The 23,571-nt window shown below is 37.5% G+C and overlaps 3 protein-coding genes across 4 annotated transcripts; 2 read left to right on the top strand and 1 right to left on the bottom strand.

Moving 5' to 3' along the window:
• Window positions 1–666: 666 nt before the first annotated feature.
• Window positions 667–8,520, bottom strand: LOC306873816 (uncharacterized protein). 2 transcript variants are annotated; one of them, XM_079423308.1, is made up of 13 exons: window positions 8,161–8,520; window positions 7,939–7,978; window positions 7,581–7,640; window positions 7,307–7,442; window positions 5,507–6,871; window positions 3,759–5,239; window positions 3,486–3,641; window positions 3,132–3,214; window positions 2,752–2,913; window positions 2,534–2,650; window positions 1,440–1,527; window positions 1,201–1,349; window positions 667–1,109 (listed from the first exon to the last, which is right to left on the bottom strand). In XM_079423308.1, the coding sequence occupies exons 2-13, from the start codon at window positions 7,975–7,977 to the stop codon at window positions 902–904; spliced, it is 4,044 nt and encodes a 1,347-aa protein (XP_079279434.1). In that variant the 5' UTR covers window position 7,978; window positions 8,161–8,520; the 3' UTR covers window positions 667–901. The 2 variants fall into 2 exon arrangements, with proteins under 2 accessions (XP_079279434.1, XP_079279435.1); XM_079423309.1 differs by having other exon boundaries at window positions 669–1,109; window positions 7,939–7,985.
• A 3,588-nt stretch (window positions 8,521–12,108) lies between these two features.
• On the top strand, window positions 12,109–12,744 carry LOC306873603 (GTP-binding protein Rhes-like; the record flags this gene model as incomplete). Its single annotated transcript, XM_079423020.1, has 1 exon — window positions 12,109–12,744. The coding sequence occupies one exon, from the start codon at window positions 12,109–12,111 to the stop codon at window positions 12,742–12,744; it is 636 nt and encodes a 211-aa protein (XP_079279146.1).
• A 4,323-nt stretch (window positions 12,745–17,067) lies between these two features.
• On the top strand, window positions 17,068–22,959 carry LOC306874420 (serine/threonine-protein kinase PLK1-like). The gene is made up of 11 exons (XM_079424457.1): window positions 17,068–17,798; window positions 18,382–18,550; window positions 18,635–18,779; window positions 19,175–19,268; window positions 19,566–19,788; window positions 19,950–20,016; window positions 20,185–20,285; window positions 20,473–20,550; window positions 21,284–21,438; window positions 21,525–21,707; window positions 21,823–22,959. Exons 1-11 carry the CDS (start codon window positions 17,436–17,438, stop codon window positions 22,027–22,029), a joined length of 1,785 nt encoding a protein of 594 aa, XP_079280583.1. The 5' UTR covers window positions 17,068–17,435; the 3' UTR covers window positions 22,030–22,959.
• The last annotated feature ends 612 nt before the right edge of the window (window positions 22,960–23,571 follow it).

Here is a 23,571-nt window from a genome sequence, read left to right as displayed (position 1 = left end):
TTTAAATAAATATACTCTGTTTCATGTTAATAAAAGAAAATTAATTAACTGTTCAAATTAGATTACCAGACGTGTCAACTATAAAACCGAGGTTGTTGATATTTAATATTATTTTGGCTGAAAACTATATATATCCAAAATCGTTTCAGTCGTTAATCATCCAAAACAGTTTTTAATAAAATGTCCAGTTTAATTCTGATTAGGGCCCTGGACTACAAAACCAGTCATAAGGGTCTGAAAGCTGAATAAATGAGTTTCCATTGATGTATGGTTTGTTAGGATCGGACAATACTTGGCTGTGAGATAAAACTGTTTGAAAATCTGGAATCTGAGGATGACAAAAATCTAAATATTGAGGAAAATTGCCTTTAAAGTTGTCCAAATTAAGTTCTTAGCAATGCATATTACTAATCAAAAATTAGGTTTTGATTTATTTACAGTAGGACATTTACAAAATCTTTTTTTTTTTTTTTACAATATCAGTTTTGGCATAAAAGAAACATGCATTAATTTTGTATTGTTGGCTATTGCTACAAATTTACCTGTGCTACATATGACTGGTTTTGTGGTCCACTGTCACATATTAGCTGGGGCGTGGGGACAATAAAAATGAGATGATTTGACATTTTCTCATCTAAAAAAAAAAAATTTAATATTAAAGGCATTCAAAGTGTTTAAGCAATTTATGTTTTATTTTGTACAATATATTTTACATATCACATCCAAACAGTACAAATATTTCTCTGGTTTTGCTTATATTAACTGTAATCAACAAATATCTTGTGTAATAATGTAACATTTTTAATTTTTTAACAATGGCAGTAATCAACACATTTTTGTTTTATTAACAAGCAATACAAGTCATTTGGCATACATTTTGCTGAATAGAGATGTGATGTTTTTATGTAGATTTATAATGAAACACACAAACATCCCCATTTAGATATCCAGTCAGCAGTGTGTCTGGCCCTGCCCAGCGAGCTAGTCGACACAACTCATCCAGCACACCAACAACTTTAGCCACGCTTCCTCTGAGATCCCAAACAGCAAGATGACCCGATTGGAAAACACCAACAAGCCCAGAGCCCGAGACATCACCATCTATTAACCTAGAGCAAGAGACAAGCATTTATTAATTTGACATTAATATATTAACATCATGTGTTCTTATATTAGAACATTCAACACTTCTAATCTTACTGCTGTTTGTGTTGATCAGGACAGTTGATAGAGGTCAGTGTGATATGTTTGCCAGTGAGAGGATTTGTGGCAATCAGAGTAAAAAGAGATGTGTTACTCTCATCATCACACACATTCCCTGCATTCTGAAGCAACACACACAGCACACCCTGCAGGAAAGAAAGCACCAGGTTATCACTGGCACATACTCAATTCTTTTAACACTCACTCACACAAGAACAATACACTCACTCACTTACTCTATAAGAATATCCCTTCATGCAGTTTGTCATGGTTAAAGTCTTTTCCAGGTATATCGTCTGCAGCTGCTGGCCTGTTTTCATGTTCCTGAAATTAACAAGTGTGACCAAAGCGATTATCAATTATAAAAATTAAAATACAAGCAAAACATGATATACACAGTATTAAAAATTATTTACTGACAACATGTACAAAACTGACTCCAAATTCTACCTACCTTTTAGCACAGCATCAGAAAATACCAGTCATTTTATCAAAAATTAAAAGAATAGTTCAGCCAAAAATGAAACTTTGCTGAAAATGTATTTGGGCCATCCAGATGTAAATGAGTTTGTTTCTTCATTGGGACAGATTTGGAGAAATTTAGCATTACATAATTTGTTGAACAAGGGATCCTCTGCAGTGAATGGGTGCCGTCAGAATGAGAGTCCAAACAGCTGATAAAAACATCATGGCTTAATTACTGTCAGCGAAAAGTTGCGTGTTTGTATTAAACAAATCCATTTAGATGTTGTTAACTTTATACAGTTACTTTTGGCTAAAATATGTGTCCTCTATCCATAATCGTTCTCTACTGAAAAAGTTGTCTCATCTGAAACAGGAAAGATATATGCACAGATTAAGCACAGGAAGAGTCCATGTAATGCTACATTTTCCCACGTATTACAATGAAGAAACAAACTCATCTATATCTTGGATGGCCGGAGTACATTCTCAACAAACTCACCCTCAATACCATGACTGAGGTGCCCTTGAGCAAGGCACCGAACCCCCAATTGCTCCCCGGGCGCTGTAGCATGGCTGCCCACTGCTCCGGGTGTGTGTTCACGGTGTGTGTGTGTGTGCATTTGTTCACTACTCACTGCTGTGTGGGTGCACTTGGATGGGTTAAACGCAGAGCACCAATTTCGAGTATGGGTCACCATACTTGACAATACGTCACGACTTAACTTACATTTTTGTGTCAAGTATTCCTTTATTAATAATAACATTTTAATACAGTTTTTATAAAAATTTCTGCAGTGTGCATCAAAAATCTCCAAAAAAAAGACATGCAAAGACGTTTTAGACTCAATATCGCCAAATTCTTTACCATATAAGGAGAGTTTTACATTCTGTCCAACCAATGAGAGCATCTTTTTCACCCTCGACAGCTGCAAGGGTCCGAATGTTCTGCTTAGCAGAGGCCAGGGGAAAAGTGTTTATTACCCTGAATGAAGCAAGTAAAACATAAATAGTTTTGCTTAAATATTTCAAGTGAACGATAGGTGTTGGACACAGGTGTTTAACATGCACATGATGGTTTATTACCTTCCCTCTTGAGTCACTGTTAACACACTGACTCTTTGTTGATCTCCAGGGGTGGAGCAATACACAAGCCGACAATTAGACACACCCAACACTGCTTGTAACGTGTCCTTGCACACTGCGTTCTGAGAGAACGGCCCATCCATACTTGGACAGCAAAGCATCCTGTACTCAAGAACACACAGGGAATTTGATTGGCGTTTATTGAGTTCTACAACACAAAAACCATCTTGAATGCCTGAGCGCATTGCCCCTAGGAGTTCAGAAAGGGATGAATTTGAAGAAAAAAAAAAACACAATTGTGGTTAAGGGAATCGAAAATAGCATAATTGTAGTTTACCCAATAGTAATTTTGCTGTTTTGTATTATACCATTTTTATTACCTTGCTTCTGTGATTTCCAAGTGACCCAGAGTGACACAAAGCAGTCCCGAAGAGTCTGGTATCCCTTGCAAAGACATGACGGACTACAGATACAAACACAGAAGTCAAATCAGAGGTACACATTTTATATATATCTTATATATAATTTTTAGATATAGCTCAATTCATGTCTCGAAGATTAACCGAAGTCTTAAATGTTTGGAACAACATGAGAATGAATAAATGATGACAGAATTGTTATTTTTGGGTGAATTAACCTTTTAAACTACCACATAAATTCAAAGAATTGTCAGCTTGCAATTCTTTGAATTTATGCTGTCGTTTATGCTAAGGTGCTGTAACAAATTGGTTTACCTGTGCAAATGTCCAGGTGTGTAAAAGACTCCACGACTGAACTCCCTTCATCTGAGCCCAAAGACAAACACTCCATTCTCCTGCCACACATATGCACCAGTCCTCCAATGGCCATCGCACCAAACACAAATCCAACACACATCCACCCTCCAGCGCCTGAGTACAAAGACAATCATCACACACAGACATATGCAGGTAATTAGACCTTAGGACAATTTAGAACATATCACTGCATTGCATTTCAACAAATTATTTATTTTGGTTTATAGATACCTTAAAAGTATGCATCTCCTGCAGGACTCCAGAACAATGAACTTCATCAGTGAATGAAGTGCCAGTTAGGGATTCCTCATGCAATAATGTCCGGTTGTTGGATGGAACAGTGTTACGTTCCTCTGACTGTGTACTGTTATTATCAAAAACAGTCCTTCTTTCTGTTCTCTGATAGGTGGAAGTGTCCAAAGAGGTTGTCTCAACAGGAGTTTGACCTACAGCACCAGATTTATTACCACAATGAAACAGTTTCAAATTTGGGTTTAACTCCATACATTGGGTTTCAGACCCGAGCTCAGAGCTTTTGTAGGTTTGAACGTCCATTTCAGAACTGTTCTTGGTTTGGATTTCAGACTCAAAGAGAGTTTTAAGAATCACTGGTTCAGGAATATTGTGGAGTTGAACTTCATTTTCTGGCATGCAATTGATCTTATTTCCACAATCAAGATTGCTTTCCATATAAAGACTGCATTCACGTTTCTGTTCATTTTCTGAGATGCATGAGGATTTCATTTCTGGGTCATTTAAGTTTTCATATCCCGGTGGAGTGTTGTTTTGGAATGGCATACGTGGTTTCACAGTATTTTGAACTTCTGTCATTGTTTCTTGACTAATTTGAGTTTGATTTTGTGTTTCAGAACCTCCCTGATCTACAGAGATACGATTTTTGATGTCCCCTCTTTTAACTGAGACTGATTCTGGAGACACAAATGTCATGAGTGTAATTGAAGAGGGAGACCTAAGGATACCAGAGGGAGAAAAAAGAGGTGACCGGAGGTCTAATGGGGAACCTGGAGTCAAAAAGAGAGGGGACATTCCCAAAGATGGTAGGACAGGATCCTGACCTTTCTGCGTATGTGACGTCAGAGATGGACTCAAACTTAGTATCACAGAGCAAGGCAAGTTGTTCTCCGGGAGCATGTGAGATTCTTTTTGCATCTTTGTTTGTGACTGAATATCATTAATGTTTTCAGTTTCTGAGGATTTAAGTGGGGCCTCAACTTTTCTCTCAATATTTATGCTTCTGTCTGGTTCAGTTTTGCCAATCTGTCTACTGTCCATCACATTTGAGGAGAAGGTCTTTATTTCATTTACAGTGTTGAGGTCCTTTTGTATCTCTGTCTGTGACTGGTCAGCAGGGTCTGACTGACAAAGAGGTAAACTATCCTCAAGAGAAGAGGTAGTTAGGGGTTCTGGAGTAAATAGTTCACCCACTGAGTAACGTGCTTCATAATTACTCTTTCTCCCGCTCGTTCTCTGGCGCCTGCTGCTCTGCCGTGTATTGTACACGAGGGGACGCTGTGTGAAGGGCTCTACGACTGAAGTGGACAAGCACAATCTTTCTAACTTTAGTTGTCCAAAATCCTCATCAGGTAGGTGGAAATCCTGGAAATCAACAGCCACCAGCAGTCCAGTTTCCTTATCTTTTTCTTGAAGAGTGTGAATGAGTGAAGCTAATGATGGCAGAAGAGGTGACTGATCTAAAACACATTCACAAACATGTATTACCTGTAATATGATAGACACTTAAAGTACAACAGCTCTCATTTGTATTCATGCATTTGGCAGACGCTTTAATCCAAAGTGACTTCCATTGCATTCAATGTATATTTATTATCATTATGTTCATGCATTCCCTGGGATTCGAACCAATGACCGTGGCATTGCTAGTGTATAATAATCTAAAAATACATACTACAAGACACAGAAAGAAAAGAATATAAAAATCGCATCATCTTTATTTGTACCTGTCTGAGATGCTTTTCCCGTTTGGCCATGTTTTCTTCTGAAAATAGGGTACAAATTTGAATCCGGGAGGAGTTGGGAATCAAAGCAAAGCTGAGAATCTGGAAGATGCTTAAAATCTTGAGTAACTCCTTGCTGTGGACTTGGCTTTAAACTCACTGTGGGCCCAGGAGAAAGGACTTCCTGAGACTCTGCCTCCAGCCTTTCAAGGACCAGTACTGATTGGCTGGGTGATTCAGTGTGAGACGTGGACTTTGATTCTGTAGGAGATTCTGAAAATGCTTGAGAATCACTTGGGGGAAGTGATATTGTACACTCAGGATCAGCTTTGGCACATGAAGCAGTGCTTCTTGGACGGCCTCTTCTTCCTCTCTGACCTTTTCCTCTGCGTCTGGTCTGGTGAGTGGACCTGCAGACTGAATGCTCTGGGGTCATGTGACCTCTACCACTCATTTGCGATTGGCTGAGCCTGCGTCTGCCCCGCCCCCCAGTGAGCTGGCTGTAAATGACAGCATCTAGATCGACAGAGCTGTGAGATGCAGCCATGCGCCTTGTCGTCCGAATATAATACTCCACGGGAAAGGGTAAACCCTCAACCAGCGTGCAAGAGTCCAGAACGCCAGATTGTTTAGTGTCTATCCTGTCATCATAACCTTTATTTGAGTCTTTGAGCAACTGGTTAGTTTGTTCAAGCATCTCTTGCGATTTGTCAATAATCTGTACTCCCTTGGATGACTGAGGGAAAGATGAGGTTTGGATAGACACAGCTGAACCTGAGTGTGATTTTTGCTCCGCATTAACCTTTTTCTGGCTACAGTGAACGATCTGATTTTCTTCACTTGAAACCATTGGCAGTTTGTTATCTGACTGTCTCATAGAACAGTTTAATACACAATGTCCCATTCTTTTCCCATCATTCTCCAGTTCTTGTGATGGCTTAGCAATTTTACCAACTTTTCTTATGCCTATTGGCCTGTCCTGGTTCTTCTCCCTCTCAGCTGACATCTTCTCGATTTCTCTTTCTTTTTTCTTTTCATAGTCCTCGTCTTCCATCTTACCATATTTTCTCACTCCTTTCAGACTGTTCTTGTTATCACTACCCTCCTTTATTTCAGTATCCACCTTTTCACAAATACTGTCTCCACTTCCATCTCTTTCTTTTTCTTGACTTATATCAGTGTCTGATTCTCGCTCTTTGTTCCGTAGACGCAGTCGACTACGCTTAGAACGCAGGCGGTGGGCGGGGCTTCGTCTGCATACTGGGGAGTACAGAGGCGGTGTGGACATAATTTCGGCAAAATCCGATTGGATGGCAGGGATTTTTGGTACAGTGGAAAAACCAGAGCTGTTTATTTCTGCAACTAGGCCTGAGACAGCAAAAAAAAAAACAAGTTTAATTTAAAAATAGTTTAACAATAGTTAACTCTCTTCAACATTTACATTGCAATGAACGGTAAATGTGATCATCACTGGTATCTCAAACCACTGAGGCTATGAATATTGACACTTATGTAGTCTGCTATGGTCTAGACCAGGGGTGTCAAACTCAATACCTGGAGGGCCGCAGCCCTGCAGAGTTTAGTTCCAACCCTGCTCCAACATGCACACCTTGTAGTTTTCAAATAAGCCTAAATGACTTGATTAGTTGGATCAGGTGTGTTTAATTAGGGTTGAATCTAAACTATGCAGGGCTGTGGCCTTCCACAGTTTGACACCCCTGCTCTAGACTCTACAGCGAGAAATCATAATATTATCAGTTTTGTTTGTCTCTATTCATGTTTTTACACTGAAGTTAGCCTTACTGCTTTGTAATTGCAGATTCTCATGGTTTTGTGAATATTCTGATGTCGGCATTGAGGAAGCCACAGAAGATGGCTCAGATGTGTGTGGAGAGTCATTCTGTAGAAGTCTGCGAATGGCATCATGATGCTCTGCTCTCTAAACGAAAAACACACAAATATTCAATTATATGACAATTCAAGCGCTGTTACGCTGCAGAAATCAATTCAGTCTAACAGTGTTAACATCAGTTTGAAGATAAATTCTTGCACACCCACAAATACGGCATGTCTTTACCTCCAGTCTCTGTGCTGTCTTCTCATACTCTCGCTTCAGCTGCTCCAATCGTCTTCTCAGCTAAAACATTCAATGAATGATAAATGAATTTATATATTTATGTCTGTCATATTAAGTAAAAACATGAATACATGCTAATTATACAAATAATATTATATAAAAAAGTACTATTGGTAGTACAGATGTTACATGGCACTACACCATGTATGTCATAAAGTACAGTACTATAGTATTTACACTCCAAGGTATTTCAAACAATGTCCAAAACAGCATAGCATGACCATGTTAGTTATTATTAGTTAATCAACTTTTGTCAAATAGTGCTTCCACAAATATATATATAAACATATGAACTTACTGTCTCTTTATCTTCGTTAGGGAGAATCTCCTCTGACATCCTGTAAACTAATATGTTAAAATATGTATTTTCTATATTTGCTGAGAGATGCAGGTCAAAGTATTTATTTGAGATGAAAACATCACGATAATCACAACCACATAAACATCATGATAGATAGATAAACACAGATCTGGCTGGTCAAACAATGGGCTTCAATGAAATTAACATTTATTTACATACCCAGGAGAGAAGTTTACGCTCAAAAGTTGTTTTTGACTTTTGTTTCTATCCTCACGAGTTTTGCGGAATATTATTTTATCACACACTCAACCGTCCCGCGAGTTCTGACTGCAGGCAAAACCAATCGATAACAGATCACATTCTCTGACCTTCAGGTTAGTGTTACTCGATTTTGCTCGATTTTGGTCCTTTGTTTTAACAATAGACATGTAGCCTATTATATAATAAGATTAAAGGACCTCCAGAAGATCAGGGTTGAGATTTAGACAGACATGATATGTGCATTAACCGTCTCATCGGGACTCTTAAGTAATGTCTGTTTTCTTCTTAGTATTGGAGATGGTCGTCACTGCAGAACACAAGATCCAGATCCAACTCCTCCCACCTTACATATGCCTAAACCTACCAGTCTCCACCCCCTGATCCCTAAACCCACCCACCACGGCCCCTTGATCTTTGTTCTGCAGTGAGGGGCTACTGGAGTATTTAGTGATGAGCCAGCAGATCTGGGGCTCATGTATGGAGGACCAAACCTGCATAAATTAAATAGGAATGAATAAATAGATAAATAAATGTGATAATAGGAAAATAAATAAATGAATAAAGGACTTGATAAAATAAATATGATTAATTAGTAATAAAATGACTAATTCGTTGTCCAGAGTCAGACCCCCAGTGGATGGTTGGTTCCTCATTTCCATGTTACACAGGGAAAAGTAAAAATAAATAAATCTAAGAATAAATACATTGTGGGAATAAATAATTTAAAAAAGAATGCATAAATATATAAATAAATCTAAAAATGTATAAATAATAAAAATACATTTAAAAAGAATTAGTGAAAAAAACGTTTTTTTGTTTTTGTTTTTTATAAATGTATAAAAGCAGAAAATAAATTAAGGAATCATATTTATTTTATCAAGTCGTTTATTCATTTATTTATTTTCCTATTATTACATTTATTTATCTATTTATTCATTCATATATTTATTTATTCATTCATTCATATTTAATTTCTGCAGGTTTGGTCCTCCATACTCATGTGGTCTGATTCAACTACTGTGTTCCCTGTCTCGCAGCTGTAAACTTAACAGCAGTGTTGTAGATTAAATATTAGCTTTGTAAGTAGTCTGTTTACATTAAAGGGAATGGTGCCTCAGGATGTTTTTCAAAGTAAATACTATAGACTGTAAGAAACAGGTAAGTATATAAAGATCACGTGTAATTAATTAGCTTAAAAGTGTTATTAGTGGCAAATAATAGATTTTATGAAGAATCTGCTCATGACAATTGTCATTACTTAAGTGAGCGACATTATTATTAATTTCCTTAAATGAAATAATATATCAGAATAAAGGAGATAAAAAATGCTTTTCTTGCGTAGATTTTTTGTCTTGTTTTAAGCCAAAATATCTAAAAATTCTTAAATCAAGAAGGATTTTCTAGACAAGTAAAAATTATTGTCTTGTTTTCAGAAAAAACAAGTTAAAATTAAGTGCGTTTTTGCTTGAAACAAGCAAAATAATCTACCAAAGGGGTAAACAAAATAATCTTGTTTTCTGTCTGAAATAATATTATTTTGTTTACCCCTTTGGTAGATTATTTTGCTTGTTCTAAGCAAAAACTCACTTAATTTTGATTTGTTTTTTTCTGAAAACAAGACAATAATTTTTACTTGTCTAGAAAATCCTTCTTGATTTAAGAATATTTAGATATTTTGGCTGAAAACAAAATAAAAAAATCTAAGTAAGAAAAGCATTTTTTGCAGTGCACACGCACAGAACTGCAGTCCAAGATAAATTATAGTTTCTTCCTTGGAGAAACCAGTGGATCGTCTGCAGTGAATGAGAACCCAGCTGATAAAAATATCACAATAATCCACAAGAATGGATTGTGGGATGGACTTTTTCACAGCAGAAATAACAAGCAGATCTACATTACCTAATTACCTGATACTGAGTAAATTTAAAGTATTTTAATTTTGGGGAGAAATATTCCTTTAAAACTTTGAAAGGGAAGGCACTGTGATTTGTATTATTTCTGAAGAAAATGTGAGTGGTTCTCATCCGTATTGTAAAGGCACTGGTGTAACCTCCTTATGTTAATAATCTGCATGATTTGCAATAGTTTTATGTAGTATTTGTGTTAGACAGGACATTCATTCTCTGCAAGCATGGACAGCAAGGGTCCATTTAAGGACAGTGGGTCTCCAACATGATGGTTCCTTAGAGGCGATTCTGATCTTATGATGTGTCTTCATGTGCTGTGAAGAGGATGTCTCCCTAAAATGTTAATCTTGGAGATTTACACAGAAAAGGTCATTCCCTGTCAAAGAGATGGTCACATGCACCTGAGACTTACGCTGCAACAGCACAAACAGGCTTATCTTAAAGTTGCTTTTATAAATACTAAATATAGACCTACTAAAATAACTATATATACTGCATTAAATATAATAAACTAGACAGCAATGTGCAGAAAAGGCAGAACTGAAGGCCAAATTAATCATACTTTCATGTTAGTCCCAGATAGTTTGATGGACAGCAGCAACAGATTAATAGGAAGACAGATAAAGTCACATTGACTGCATTTAGCCTTCAGACTTACGTAAACACAGTGTTTGTGTGGAAAAGATCGGTGCTGTGAGGTGACCGTGTTCATTGCCATGCCTACCGTCTGACACCATGATTTTAATATGCAATATATGGAAAATCATCTCTGACGTGATGAGCTCATGAGTTATTTGAAATGCCTCACCTCAGGATGGGGTTTCTGTCTTTGCTTAATGCCAATTACAGCCTTGCTTAAACAAGCATATAATGCTCCTTTGAACAGTTTACATATTTTATTTCAGTAAGCTTTCAACAGAATGATGAAACATGACTAATTAAGGTAATTAAACTGGTAGTTTGCTGGAGTCTTATGAAAGTCTTTGAAAGGTCTGCCATAAAGATAAAGATGATTAAATATTAGACATCAAATAATATAGGCTTGTTCACACAGTAGTTAAATAATTAACCCTGTTGATAGATAGGCTTACTTATCCAGGCCAGAGTAAAAAAATGATTTGAGAGATTTGCAAAGATTTAGCAAATGTACAATACAGTATGATCCACAAATATATGTTTAAAAAAATGCATTTAATAAATAAACCAAATTTGCCCATTATTTATTTATATATTTTTAATGTTTCAGCAACAATACAAATTAGGTTAGGCCTATTAATTTCTTGTGGTGATAAATAAACTCATGCAAACAGAAGTCATGTTATTATGAAAAAAAAGAACCATGGTTTTATTAGTAAAAGTGTAGTAACCATGGATTTTGGAGCATTGATTACCCTTTCTATAACCACAAATTACCACAAATAGCCCATGGTTAAACTATGGTTAGTGTAGCAAAACCATGGTTAATTTGTGGTTACTGTGGTTTAACTGGTAACCATGGTTTTTTGGTTTTATTAAACCATGGTTAATTTTATTCTGCTCAGGCATTTTCTGCATTTATAAAACACTGGCATTATCACTTTATATTTGCATATCACAAAAACTATAAGTGTTTTTATTTTTTAATAAACGTTTTCACATTTGGTCATTGGTGTTTAAGACACCAAACAGCTTTTGCGCGAGATTAATGAACCTCAACAAGTTTGCGCCCCGAAAATGTTCTATAACCCCAGCTGAACTCACTGAATAATTCGTACAATGTCTTTCAAATCGTCAAACTCTACAACACAGAAACCCACGCGTCGCGTCATTTGCGTTTCCATTGGCTATAACTAGTAGTACGTAGGACGCATGCAGGTAATATAAGGGCAGCATCCTTGCCTCATTTCAACACTTCAGTACCGCGTCTCGATGGCATAAGGGCATTAAAGGTATTAGACTTGTAAGTCTTACTGAATCTCTTCTGCAAACTATAATGTATAAAATTAACAACAGAAGCAATATGTCTTTGTTGGTGCGGGAGCATCGGACGGTGCGCTTTGTGTTTTTGGGCGCCGCCGGAGTTGGAAAAACTGCCCTGATCACCCGTTTCTTGCAAGATCGCTTCGACTCCAAATACACGCGCACGGTGGAGGAGCTTCACGCTCTCGAGTACGACACAGACGGCGCGAGGGTGCGCATTGAGATCTTGGACACGAGCGGTAGTTATTCGTTCCCAGCGATGCGCGCTTTGTGCATCCGAACCGGGGACGCGTTTGCGCTTGTGTACGCCGCAGACGAGCCAGACTCCCTGGAGGAGGTGCAGCGACTCCGTGAGGAGATTCTGGAGTTGAAGGGAAAGAAGTTTACTGGAATCACGGTGATAGAGAACAAAGCGGACCTGGGCAGCCGGAGTCGCCAGGCCACTGCTGAGGTGATGCGCACGGTGGAGAAGGACTGGGGCGCGGGGTTTGTGGAGACGTCCGCACGCACCGGCGAGAACGTCACCGGTGTGTTTCGGGACTTGCTTCAACAGATGAAGTTACCGAGCCGCGTGAGCCCAGCACTGCGCAGACGGACGCAGACAATGAACAGAGAACTTACAGAAACGCGGAAAAAGCCTCCAATGAAGAAGAACAACAGCTGTATCTTGTCTTAATGGACATTCAGGGGATATTATAGTTGTGCATCATACTGATGCTTAAGTGGTCTGGATCAATAGACTTCACATAAATGTTAGACAGTTTAAGTCTCAAGAATGGGTCTGATGCTTTATCATAATCATGTAAGGTTTTTTTTTGCATATGTCTGATCTCTCTAAATGAGGGCCAAAGTTATTTTATGAGTGAATAAATGCAAATTGTGTTCTAATCAATATATGTTCTCTGTGCATATTCTTTACCTTGTTCCATAAAAGGTAATACCAAATGTGACCTACTTGGGCTAAAGTAGCCTACAACATGCATGTTTTCTTAGTTTAACTAAGCATGACTTTGAATGAAAGAGAGTAATGACATTATTTTTTTTCTTGCGGTCAGATCAATGACAGACTGTCTTAAGCTTTTTGGCTATGTCCTGCTGCTCTGATCCCAGCACACAGAAAATATCACTTTTGCTACATTTCCCACTCCGCACTCACTGATATCAGAAACACCGCTCCACTTCTAAAGTATTTCAGTATGTTTGAAATATCACAGTTCTGTTCATCACGTATATTAAAAAATAAAATAAATAAAATAACAGGAGAGTTTCAAAGTGACTTATTGGAACACTAGAGTGCAAACTTTTTTCCTACCACGTCCACATGACATAACAGGACCAGATATAATTGCTGGCAGGCCAGTTTTGGAGAAATTTAGCATTACATCACTTGGATCAATGGATTCTCTGCAGTGAATGGGTGCCGTCAGAATGAGAGTCCAAACAGCTGATTAAAACATCACAATAATCCACAAGTAATCCACACAACTCTGGTCCATCAGTTAACATATTGTGAAGTGAAGAGCTGCGTGGTAGTATAACAAATCAATCAAGTTGATGGGGGAAGTCTTGGCCTAATGGTTAGAGCATCAGACTTGAGTTGCGAGTTCAAGTCTCAGGGCCGGCAGGGTTTGTAGGTGGGGGGAGTGAATGTCCAGCGCTCTCTCCACCCTCAATACCACGACTGAGGTGCCCTTGAGCAAGGCACTGAACCCCCAACTGCTCCCCAGGAGCCGCAGCATAAATGGCTGCCCACTGCTCCGGGTGTGTGTTCACGGTGTGTGTGCACTTTGGATGGGTTAAATGCAGAGCACGAATTCCGAGTATGGATTACTTGTGTATGTGTGGGTTACTGTTATGTTTTTATCAGTTGTTTGGACTCTAATTCTGACAGCACGCATTCATTGCAGAGAATCGATTGGTGAGCAGGTGATGTAGGCTGTAATGCAAAATTTCTCCAAAAACAAACTCATCTGTGTGAACTATTCCTTTAATGCTTCAAAAACTGAAATTTGAAATAAATGTGAATCTATGCATTATAGTGGCCAATTGTGTGAGTTTGACCATATAATTCATTAAAACATAGTGGTAACTCAACTTTTTATTGTTGATTATTTGGAATCAACACCAGTTCCAGAAATTTTCAAAGCAGATTATGAACAAAAACTGCATCTTCCATCTGAACGCATTGCTGTTCTCCTTGCTTGCCAACATGCCTGACCTGAAGCCCATATGGAATCTATGGTATATTTTCAAGAGAAAGATGAGAAACAGTCGATCCAACAATACAGACGAGCTGAAGGCTCAATAGTGCCTCAGCAGAGCCACAGGCTGATCGCTTCCATGCCACACCTCACTGATGCTGGAGTTTGTGCTAAACGAGCCCCGACCAAGTATTGAGTGCATAAATGAACATACTTTAAAGAACTGTTCTGCTTTGCAAATCCTTTTTCTGATTGATCTTAGGAAATATTCTAATATTTAGAGATACTGGATTTTGACTTTCATGAGCTTTAAGCTCTAATCATCAAAATTAAAACAAAAAAACTTTTGAAATGTCTCACTTTACATGTAATGAATCTAAAATATATATGAAAGCTTCACTTTTTGAAATAAGTTACAAAAAAATGCAGTTTTTCACGACATTCAAATTTTTTGAGATGTACATGCTAAAATGATCTAACTGCCACGACAAACTTTTAGAGGGAGTTTAGAGAGTTGTAGTGTTGTAATCAAGAGCACGCGTGCAAATGTGAATGGACTAGACAGGAGAAAGTCGTGAGCACGAGAGTGAGAAAGCTGTCATGAAAAACAGTAAACAACCTTATTAGGAAACACTTCACAGAATTCACAAAGATGCAGATATACTCTCAAAAAACACATACACAGCTAATTTAAGTCATGTCTTCTCTTTAATGGTTTGATTATATGAAAAAAAACATAAATTTGCATAATTTATTTTTTATATTCATTTATTTAGAAGAAAGCTATTAATTTTAAGTCTGTGAGAAATAGTTTAATGTCATCAATTGAATATTGAATAAGACACTAAAATAAACGCTAATAATTGTCAAAAAATATATATAATATAACATTGTTTGTTACTGCTCACTGACCTTGTAACATTGTTTTGGTTTTGTATCACAAGGGCAAACTTTCTGTTTATCTATCTTTCTCTCCTCTACTCACACCCACTCTTGTACAAACATAAAAACGTGTGTAATGATAGGTGACATGATATTTTTCCCCTCCTCAAGCTAAAATGTGCCCTCATTTGACCATTTTCACACACCCAAATGCCCAAAGATACACAAAGTGTTAAAAGCACGTGGGATAACCTGGCTAGATTAAAAACTAGAGCAAGATCATTTACTTTTCGAGGTTAGATACTAAAGAGACTTTAAGCACACACGCTTGAATGAATACAAACCCAAAAGGGCACATGTGGCATAATTAAACAAATAGAACAATGTACAAAACCAAAGGATTAGCTGTATTGGTCATGAGCAAATAATATATAGCAATTTATCATCAGGTCATTTTTATTTTTTACAAAATGTAGTTGTTTAAATTGAAGGAGTGGATGGCAGATCTACAATGGCGTTCATAATAATATAAATGATAATATTTCTTGAATAATTATTAATCAGTTACATTTATGCATGTTAGAGAATAAGTTGAATATGGCTTCAGTCTGCCTTTCTACTCTCTAAGAAGCTGCTCTCATTGTGTGTGTAACCATGCCCAACAAGGTTTAGGGCTGAGGCAACCTTGAAGTAAGATAAGTGTTTCTCTGCGTATGTGTGTTAGTATCTGTCTGTACAGGGACAAGCTCAGACAGTGCAGCCGATGTCCAGCGTATCAGATATATGTCTTTGGAGAGACGTATTGCGTCGGACCTCTGATTTGTCACTAAAATAGTCATCAGAAGATATGCTTCAAGCTTGCGTCCATATGTGGAAATTGTCTAAGTTTATCTAGGTTTTAGAACCAATCAGAATTTTGATGACTTATGCATTGACACAATTAGCATCCTCTGTTAGGGTATAATTGCTGGTGTTTTTGAATTGTAAAGCAGAGCGGCCTACGAACTCCATCGTGAGTGTTAAAGCTGACTTCTGCTGATGCAAACTATTTCTTCAGTAAATTTCTTTAATTAACCACAATTTGACTCCTGGTCTTTGTTCATCATACCTGATCCTTGGGTTTTAACTGTTATTCCCCAACAAAATTTTTATATAAATTATTTACATTTAATTAATAATTTTATTATTACAAGTTAGTGGACTTTGGATAGTATGTATACTCCATAGAGACTTAATAAAACGTATAATTCATGTTATAAATCATAAAATTAAATTCATACGGAAACTATTTTATGTTTCCAAAAGTGCTGTCTTAAGTGATGCTGTTAAAATCCTGTGCTTGCTTGGAAAAGGTCATATTCACACGTGTAAAGTTACAGCCTCCAAAGTATTTTGCTCTGAATTAAAAAGCTTTGCTGATTCACTGTGTGATTTAAAAATAAACAAAAAGCAGTTAAAACACACCAGATTTTAAATAAGATTATTGATTCGTCTGTGAACAGAGATACATTGTTTAGATGAGGTTTCTTACTCCCTACTTGAGTCAAAACGAAAAGTAAACTTTTTTTTTTTTTTTTGCTATTATTATCTATGCATTTCATTATTCAGATTTTATATATCTGTTATTGTTCTTTATCTTCATTTATTTTATCTTGTTGGTTTATATATCTTATGTTTGTTTGATACTTTCAATCCCTCGCAATAGGTTGCTTGTTCTTACACATTGTTAAAATCCAAATATCTTTGTACCTTAAAGTATGTTTTCAAACTAAAAATGTTACTTGCAAAATATAAAAAATAAAAAAAAGTTTCCAAAAGTTAAATATCCTAAGAACACAAATAAAGTTTTTCGGAACGCGCTGGCCGAGTCCCATGATGCTTCGCTGTGTTTGGTCAGAATTTAAATCGCAGCAGCCAATCAGAGGCGGAGATAACGAATCGAGCACAATTCAAAAAGTAGCAGCGACTCACTGCATTCCCATCTGAGCAGCGGGCCGGTGCATGCCATTTATGCCCGTTTAATTTCATCCTTATCAGCGAAATACTACCGATGCGTGCTTCAGAGCGGCGATTATACCTCTTTTAGATAAGACACCGTGTATATTGTGGGTTTTCAAATTGTTGGAGTTATTATTTGAATGTAAATTTCTGTAGTTCGCAGCGGATGACTGGTGAATCGCGTGCGTTTCGGGATAAACAAGCAAGGAGCTTCGCCTCAGTTATTTATTTTTCAGGACTTTAGGGTTTCTTATTCCACTTAAATCGTCTTGTAAAGCGTGCAACGATGAGCGCTGCAATCGCAAAGTCGGCGAAGCCACCGGCTCACGTCGACCCCAAATCTGCTCCCCTGAAAGAGATCCCTGACATTCTGGTGGATCCCAGAACCACGAAGAGATACATGCGAGGTCGCTTTCTGGGAAAGGGAGGATTTGCGAAATGCTACGAAATCACAGATATGGACACCAAGGAGGTTTTTGCAGGGAAAGTGGTGCCGAAGTCGATGCTACTCAAGCCGCACCAGAAAGAGAAAATGAGCACAGAAATCGCCATTCACAAGAGTCTCGATAACCCGCACGTCGTGGGATTTCACGGCTTTTTTGAGGATGATGACTTCGTGTATGTGGTGCTGGAGATCTGTCGGAGACGGGTAAGATCCGGGACATTTGAACACAGACCGTCAACGGCTGATAGTATATTACAGCGCTTCAGACTGATCTCATTAAAATAATTACACCGTTAAGAGCAACAGGTACTTACTGTGCTCTTTCAAAACGCAAATGTTTGTTCTTTATTAATAATGTACGTTATCTAAACTAAAACGGCTTCAACTTGCTCCCTGAAGCCGCTAGTGGATTTTAAACTGGAGGATGTGACGTCAGCTGATCTTGTGTTTCTCGGAGATATTGTTGTCTAAAACGAACTCCGTCAGAAAAAATAAATAAATAATCGATAATACATTTTACTGTTTTTCTATTTTAATATATTTATAAAACATTCATATTTTTCTTGATTCTGTAAATTCATATAATCCTCAAATCCTACCAGTTTTTATTTATTAATTTAGTTATTTTCCCCAGATGTCTGAAATTGTTTTTCCTGAAGGTTCTTGGCGAATTATTCTTTTATTGCTTTGTCCTTTTTTGTGATGGAAGTGGAGTTAAAAAAAAAAGTTAGTTTGACGTTCCCGTCTGCTGTATATTTTGGTGCTTCATTTCTTTCTTTCCTTCCAGTCTCTCCTTGAGTTGCACAAGCGGAGGAAGGCCGTGACGGAGCCTGAGGCCAGATACTTCATGCGCCAGACTATTCAGGGTTGCCAGTACCTGCACAACAACCGGGTCATCCACCGTGATCTCAAACTTGGAAATCTGTTCATCAATGATGACATGGATGTAAAAATCGGTAAGGAAAATTATTGTTTGCCCCTTTTTTATTTTTTTTATTAAATATATAAATCAAGACTATGTCCCATTTGTCTCTCTTTAGGTGACTTTGGTTTGGCCACTAAGATTGAGTTTGATGGAGAGAGAAAGAAGACCTTGTGTGGCACTCCAAACTACATCGCCCCAGAGGTGCTCTGCAAGAAAGGCCACAGCTTTGAAGTAGACGTATGGTCACTGGGATGCATTCTGTAAGTCCAATGTTTAATTCAACAACTATGGAAGCATTTAATGTAGATTTTCATAAAACACTAAGGCCCGGTTTCATAGACGGGGCTTAGCCTAAACCAGGATTAGGCCGTAGTTCTATTAGGACATTTAAGTAATTTTTATAAACGTGCCTTAGCAAACACATTACTGGTGTGCATCTTGAGACGACAAAAAGGCACTGATATATTTTAAGATCAGTCGGTGCTAGTTTCTTTAATTTGAAACCGCCAAAACTTAGATTTTAGTCTAGGACTAGGCTTAAGCCTTGTCTGTGAAACCGGGGCTATATCTCTAATGGGATTCCATCCTTGCATAAGGCATAATTTTTCTAACTGAGCATGTGTGATTGCTGATGGAGGTGTAATATGTCCATCAGATATACACTGCTGGTTGGAAAGCCACCATTTGAGACATCCTGTCTGAAGGAGACCTACATCAGAATCAAGAAGAATGAGTACACTGTTCCTAGAGTATGTATCTTTGCATCAGGAGTTTGCCTGTTATACTTATGTTGGCATGAAATAAAAATATTTTTTGTATCTATCTTATTGTGAACAATTTGTCTGTGTAGGTTTCATAAAAAAGCTTTAAGCTTGTAATGTTATTCTTTCTCCACTTTCGTTATATTGTGGTTAATTCTATTTAAGTTGGCAACTTGCTAGATTTTGTACCTTTTTATATTGTTGAATGTTTAAAGCAAACTTAAATTGAATCTTGTCAGATTTGTGGCTTATTGCAATATGCTTTTTTGTTGTTGTATTGTTTAGCACATTAATCCAGTTGCTGCTGCTCTGATTCGTCGGATGCTGAACGCTGACCCTACGCTCAGACCTTCTGTGACCGAGCTGCTGGCCGATGAGTTTTTCACCTCCGGTTATGCACCTGTGCGGCTGCCCACTTCCTGTCTCACTGTACCTCCCAGGTTCTCCATCGCCCCCTCTAGTCTGGATCCCGCCCTCCTTCGCAAACCCCTCTCATCACTTAATAAAGGTATGTGTAGATAAATCAGCTTTTACATTGCTAGCTTGTAATTTGGCACAGCTGTGTTGGATTTCAGTGTTCCCTTCCTTCATTGAAAATCCTGTCACTCAGAACTATTTAAAGTAAATTTCACTTTCAAGGTGCCTGTAATCTTTCTTCTGTGTGTACAGGGACAGATAGTCCTATTGAGAAAATGGGGAAAATGGAGCAGCCACAAATGGAAGATCTTCAGCAAAGGTCAGTTTTATCTGTTGTAGATACTAGCAAACTAATGGGTTTTGAACATGCATTTGGCCAATAGTATCTCAACCATGATTTTTAATAATTGTGAACTGACTTGCATCCCTTATAAACTTAGGGTTATATATTTGTATTTAATTGTTTTATCTACATTGTTCTGTACAGGGATGGAGCTGAACAACCGGACTGTCATCTAAGTGACATGCTGCAGCAGCTGGCCACCCTCAACACGGCCCGGCCATCTGAGAGAGACTTTATTAGACAAGGTAAATACATAGATTTTCTGCATCTTGCCAGTGATGGGTTGTTTCTGTATTTTAATGGAAATAGGAGTAGGAGCTACTATAATAGCCAAAAATCAATAAAGCTATACTTTGTACAAAATATGATTTGGTTTCCTGTTCAAACTATTGAGAAGCACAATGCAATGATTTTTTATTTTTCCCTTTATAGGGGAAGCTGAGGACCCTGCTTGTATTCCTATTTTCTGGATTAGTAAATGGGTCGACTACTCTGATAAATATGGCCTTGGTAAGACACCATGCTGACACTTACATACTCAAGCCAATATACAAACTGGAATTTATTAATGTTGCACTAAAATTTCAGTGACTGGAAATATTCACTAAAGTGTTATCCCCCCCACCCCAAACTGTATAATTAACATTTCTTCTCGGACGCATTTTCACTCGGTGTCTGTTTTTCGTGATCCTAATGGGAATAATCTACAACAGGCAATCATGTATATTCTTATGTCTTATTTTTGTGTTTTTATTCTACTCTGTACAGCACTTTGGTCAACCTTGGTTGTTTTGAAATGTGCTTTACAAATATTGTATTTAAGCAATGTGAACTCGGTTCACTTCTTAAAATTTGTTTGGTTGAAATGGAGAAGTAATTCCTTGCAGAAGAACTTTACTGTGAATGGTGGAATTTATTACCTCAGAGCAAATTTCAAGTATCCTTATGACTGAAATCTTAGTTTTTTTTTTGGGTAAATAATAAAAAAAAATTTTGCATCCCTGTAATTTGAAGAGCTTCACAATCTTCCAGGGTTGCAGCAGTTTTATTTATTATTACATATATTTTGTGCTAGTTTCCCAGGATTTCTTGAACGTGCAGGAAGGAAAAGGTGCTTTATTTACAAATGTTATTATATCCCAATTATGTGCACAAGTCTAATTTGTAGCTTAGGGTGATAAGAGCTACTTGCATGCTCTCCAAAAATATTGTCCATATGCTAATGTACTTTTCCCCTTCATAGGTTACCAGCTGTGTGATAACAGCGTAGGCGTTCTGTTCAACGATTCCACACGTTTAATAATGTACGCTGATGGTGACAGTTTACAGTACATCGACCGCAACACAGCAGAATCCTACCTCAGTGTTCGCTCCTACCCTTCTGCACTCTCCAAAAAGGTCTGTGTGCACTAGAAAAACAACGGATGACTTTCAAAATTCTCTGTTCCAGGGTTGCTGAAATCAATTTTTTTTTTTTGGTGTAGATTACACTCCTCAAGTACTTCCGGAATTACATGAGTGAGCACTTGCTGAAGGCCGGGGCGAACATAATACCCCGCGATGGGGATGAACTGACCCGGTTGCCTTATCTCCGCCACTGGTTCCGCACAAAGAGCGCCATCGTGCTGCACCTGAGCAACGGAACCGTGCAGATCAACTTCTTCCAGGTGAGAACCTACCATGGTTAAAATAGGTCAAGTACTTCATTTGGGTACTAGTGGTGTCAAAATACATAAGTATCCAAACTGAAACTGTGAACTCACCATTTTCTTTGCCTTGCAGGACCACACTAAACTTATTTTGTGTCCCCTGATGGGCGCAGTGACGTACATCAATGAGAAGCGGGAGTTCTACACCTATAAGATGACCTTAATTGAGGAGTTTGGGTGCTGTAAAGAGTTGGCCAGTCGTTTGCGCTATGCTCGCAACATGGTGGAGAAACTCATGGCCTGCAAAAGCACCGCCACAGCGGTTCCTTCTGCCCGTTAACCCACTGACGTCACATTGTATGGCTTTATGAGTTCACCACCGACTAAGCACCCTTAAATATTCCAGCAGTCAAACTTGCCTGGTTTCTGGGTTCTACAATGACTTCCTTCTCTGAATCTGTTGTTTACTCTCATACTATCACTTTTATTTCTGAGTTGGGGAGTTTGAGACCACACCAGCTCTCTGTATCATGTGAATGCTCTTGTACATGTTTTAATATTTTAGAACTTATCTGTTTACCTTTTGACTGTTCTTTGTATAAAAGCTTTTGGACGTTAGTCTTTTAATATGTAAGAATATTTGAAGCAAGTTGGTTTTCCAAAATAAAGATCTTTTTAGAGAAATTTTGATTGTTAGATACTGTTAAATAAGAAGTTTATAATTACGAATTTAATTAAAATGCAAGTGTCTTGAAAATAAGTGTTTTAAATCAAATGTAAAGCCTTGCAGTCTTCTTAATATTACCAAAATGGGGTCTACTTTTGTTTCATTTTGAGTTCCCTGTAATTTACTGTTACTGTTAGGGCTCAGTAATTTTTTTTGTGTGTGTATATACAACATTATATAAACAAATTTTATATTATGAAAGATTTACATTTCAAATAAATTCTGCTCTTTGGAAATTCATAAAAGAGCCGTGGGAGGGAAAAAAAATCCCTTCCACAAAAATATTAAGCTGTAAATCAGTTTTCCATATTGATAAAATTTTCTTCATCAACATATTAGAATGATTTCTGAAGGATCATGTGACACTGAAGACTGGAGTAATGATGCTGAAAATCCAGTTTTGCATCACAAGAATAAATTACATCTTAAAATATACAAAAAAGCTATTTTAAATTTGTTTGAACTATTTCACAATATTACTGCTATTTAAAATGTAGCCTTGGTGAGCGTAAGTCATACAAAATCATAAAAAAAAAAATTAACACCAAACATATTGCATGTTTTCTGTATTAAAGGAAGCATATGCTACATTAAGACTGCATATGGAAATACGACAATGTTTGGGTGAAAACCATTAGGAAGATAACCGGTACTTGCTTCACTGCATCTTAATGAAGTGTCACTTTAATGTCCTCTTTGGTAGTGTTTATTTACATGGCCAATGTGCACATGAACAAATCTTGTTTTTGAGCTTGCCATTTGCATTTGTCACCAAGAAGACCACTTGTATTAATCACAAAGCCCAAGGCCATCACAAAGCTGGCAAATGATTACAGCTTACCACGAAATAATGGACTAAAGCTGATTGATTTATCATGGATTTCTTTCAGCAACCTACAACAGAACATACCAAATGGTTACGTGTGTCTGTTGTAAATGCTGTAATAAAATGGCACAAAAAAAAGTACCATGGTACTACCACATTTTTGTACATAGATAATGGAAATACCATGGTGTTTTTGAAGTAACTTGTAATTAACACAGTATGTCAATACCAGAAGAAGTAATCAGTATTTTGTGCAATGGAAATCCATAACAACATTAATTTGAATCAAGTATAACAGGTTTTGATCTGTGCCACAAATAGTTTCAAAG

Source organism: Barbus barbus (genome assembly GCF_936440315.1).
Source record: "Barbus barbus genome assembly, chromosome: 8".
In the NCBI taxonomy this organism is placed as follows: domain Eukaryota; kingdom Metazoa; phylum Chordata; class Actinopteri; order Cypriniformes; family Cyprinidae; genus Barbus; species Barbus barbus.
The sequence above is the reverse complement of the archived record's forward strand: the minus strand, read 5'-3'. Positions and strand labels throughout refer to the sequence as shown.

Coding starts and splice junctions, on each gene's coding strand:
- LOC306873816 (XM_079423308.1), bottom strand. CDS start 7,977: ATGTCAGAGGAGATTCTCCCTAACGAAGATAAAGAGACA. Junction 7,641..7,938: donor CTAACGAAGATAAAGAGACA/GTAAGTTCATAT, acceptor TGAATGTTTTAG/CTGAGAAGACGATTGGAGCA. Junction 1,110..1,200: donor CCTGATCAACACAAACAGCA/GTAAGATTAGAA, acceptor CTCTTGCTCTAG/GTTAATAGATGGTGATGTCT.
- LOC306874420 (XM_079424457.1), top strand. CDS start 17,436: ATGAGCGCTGCAATCGCAAAGTCGGCGAAGCCACCGGCTCACGTCGAC. Junction 20,551..21,283: donor CTCTGATAAATATGGCCTTG/GTAAGACACCAT, acceptor TCCCCTTCATAG/GTTACCAGCTGTGTGATAAC. Junction 21,439..21,524: donor CTTCTGCACTCTCCAAAAAG/GTCTGTGTGCAC, acceptor TTTTTGGTGTAG/ATTACACTCCTCAAGTACTT.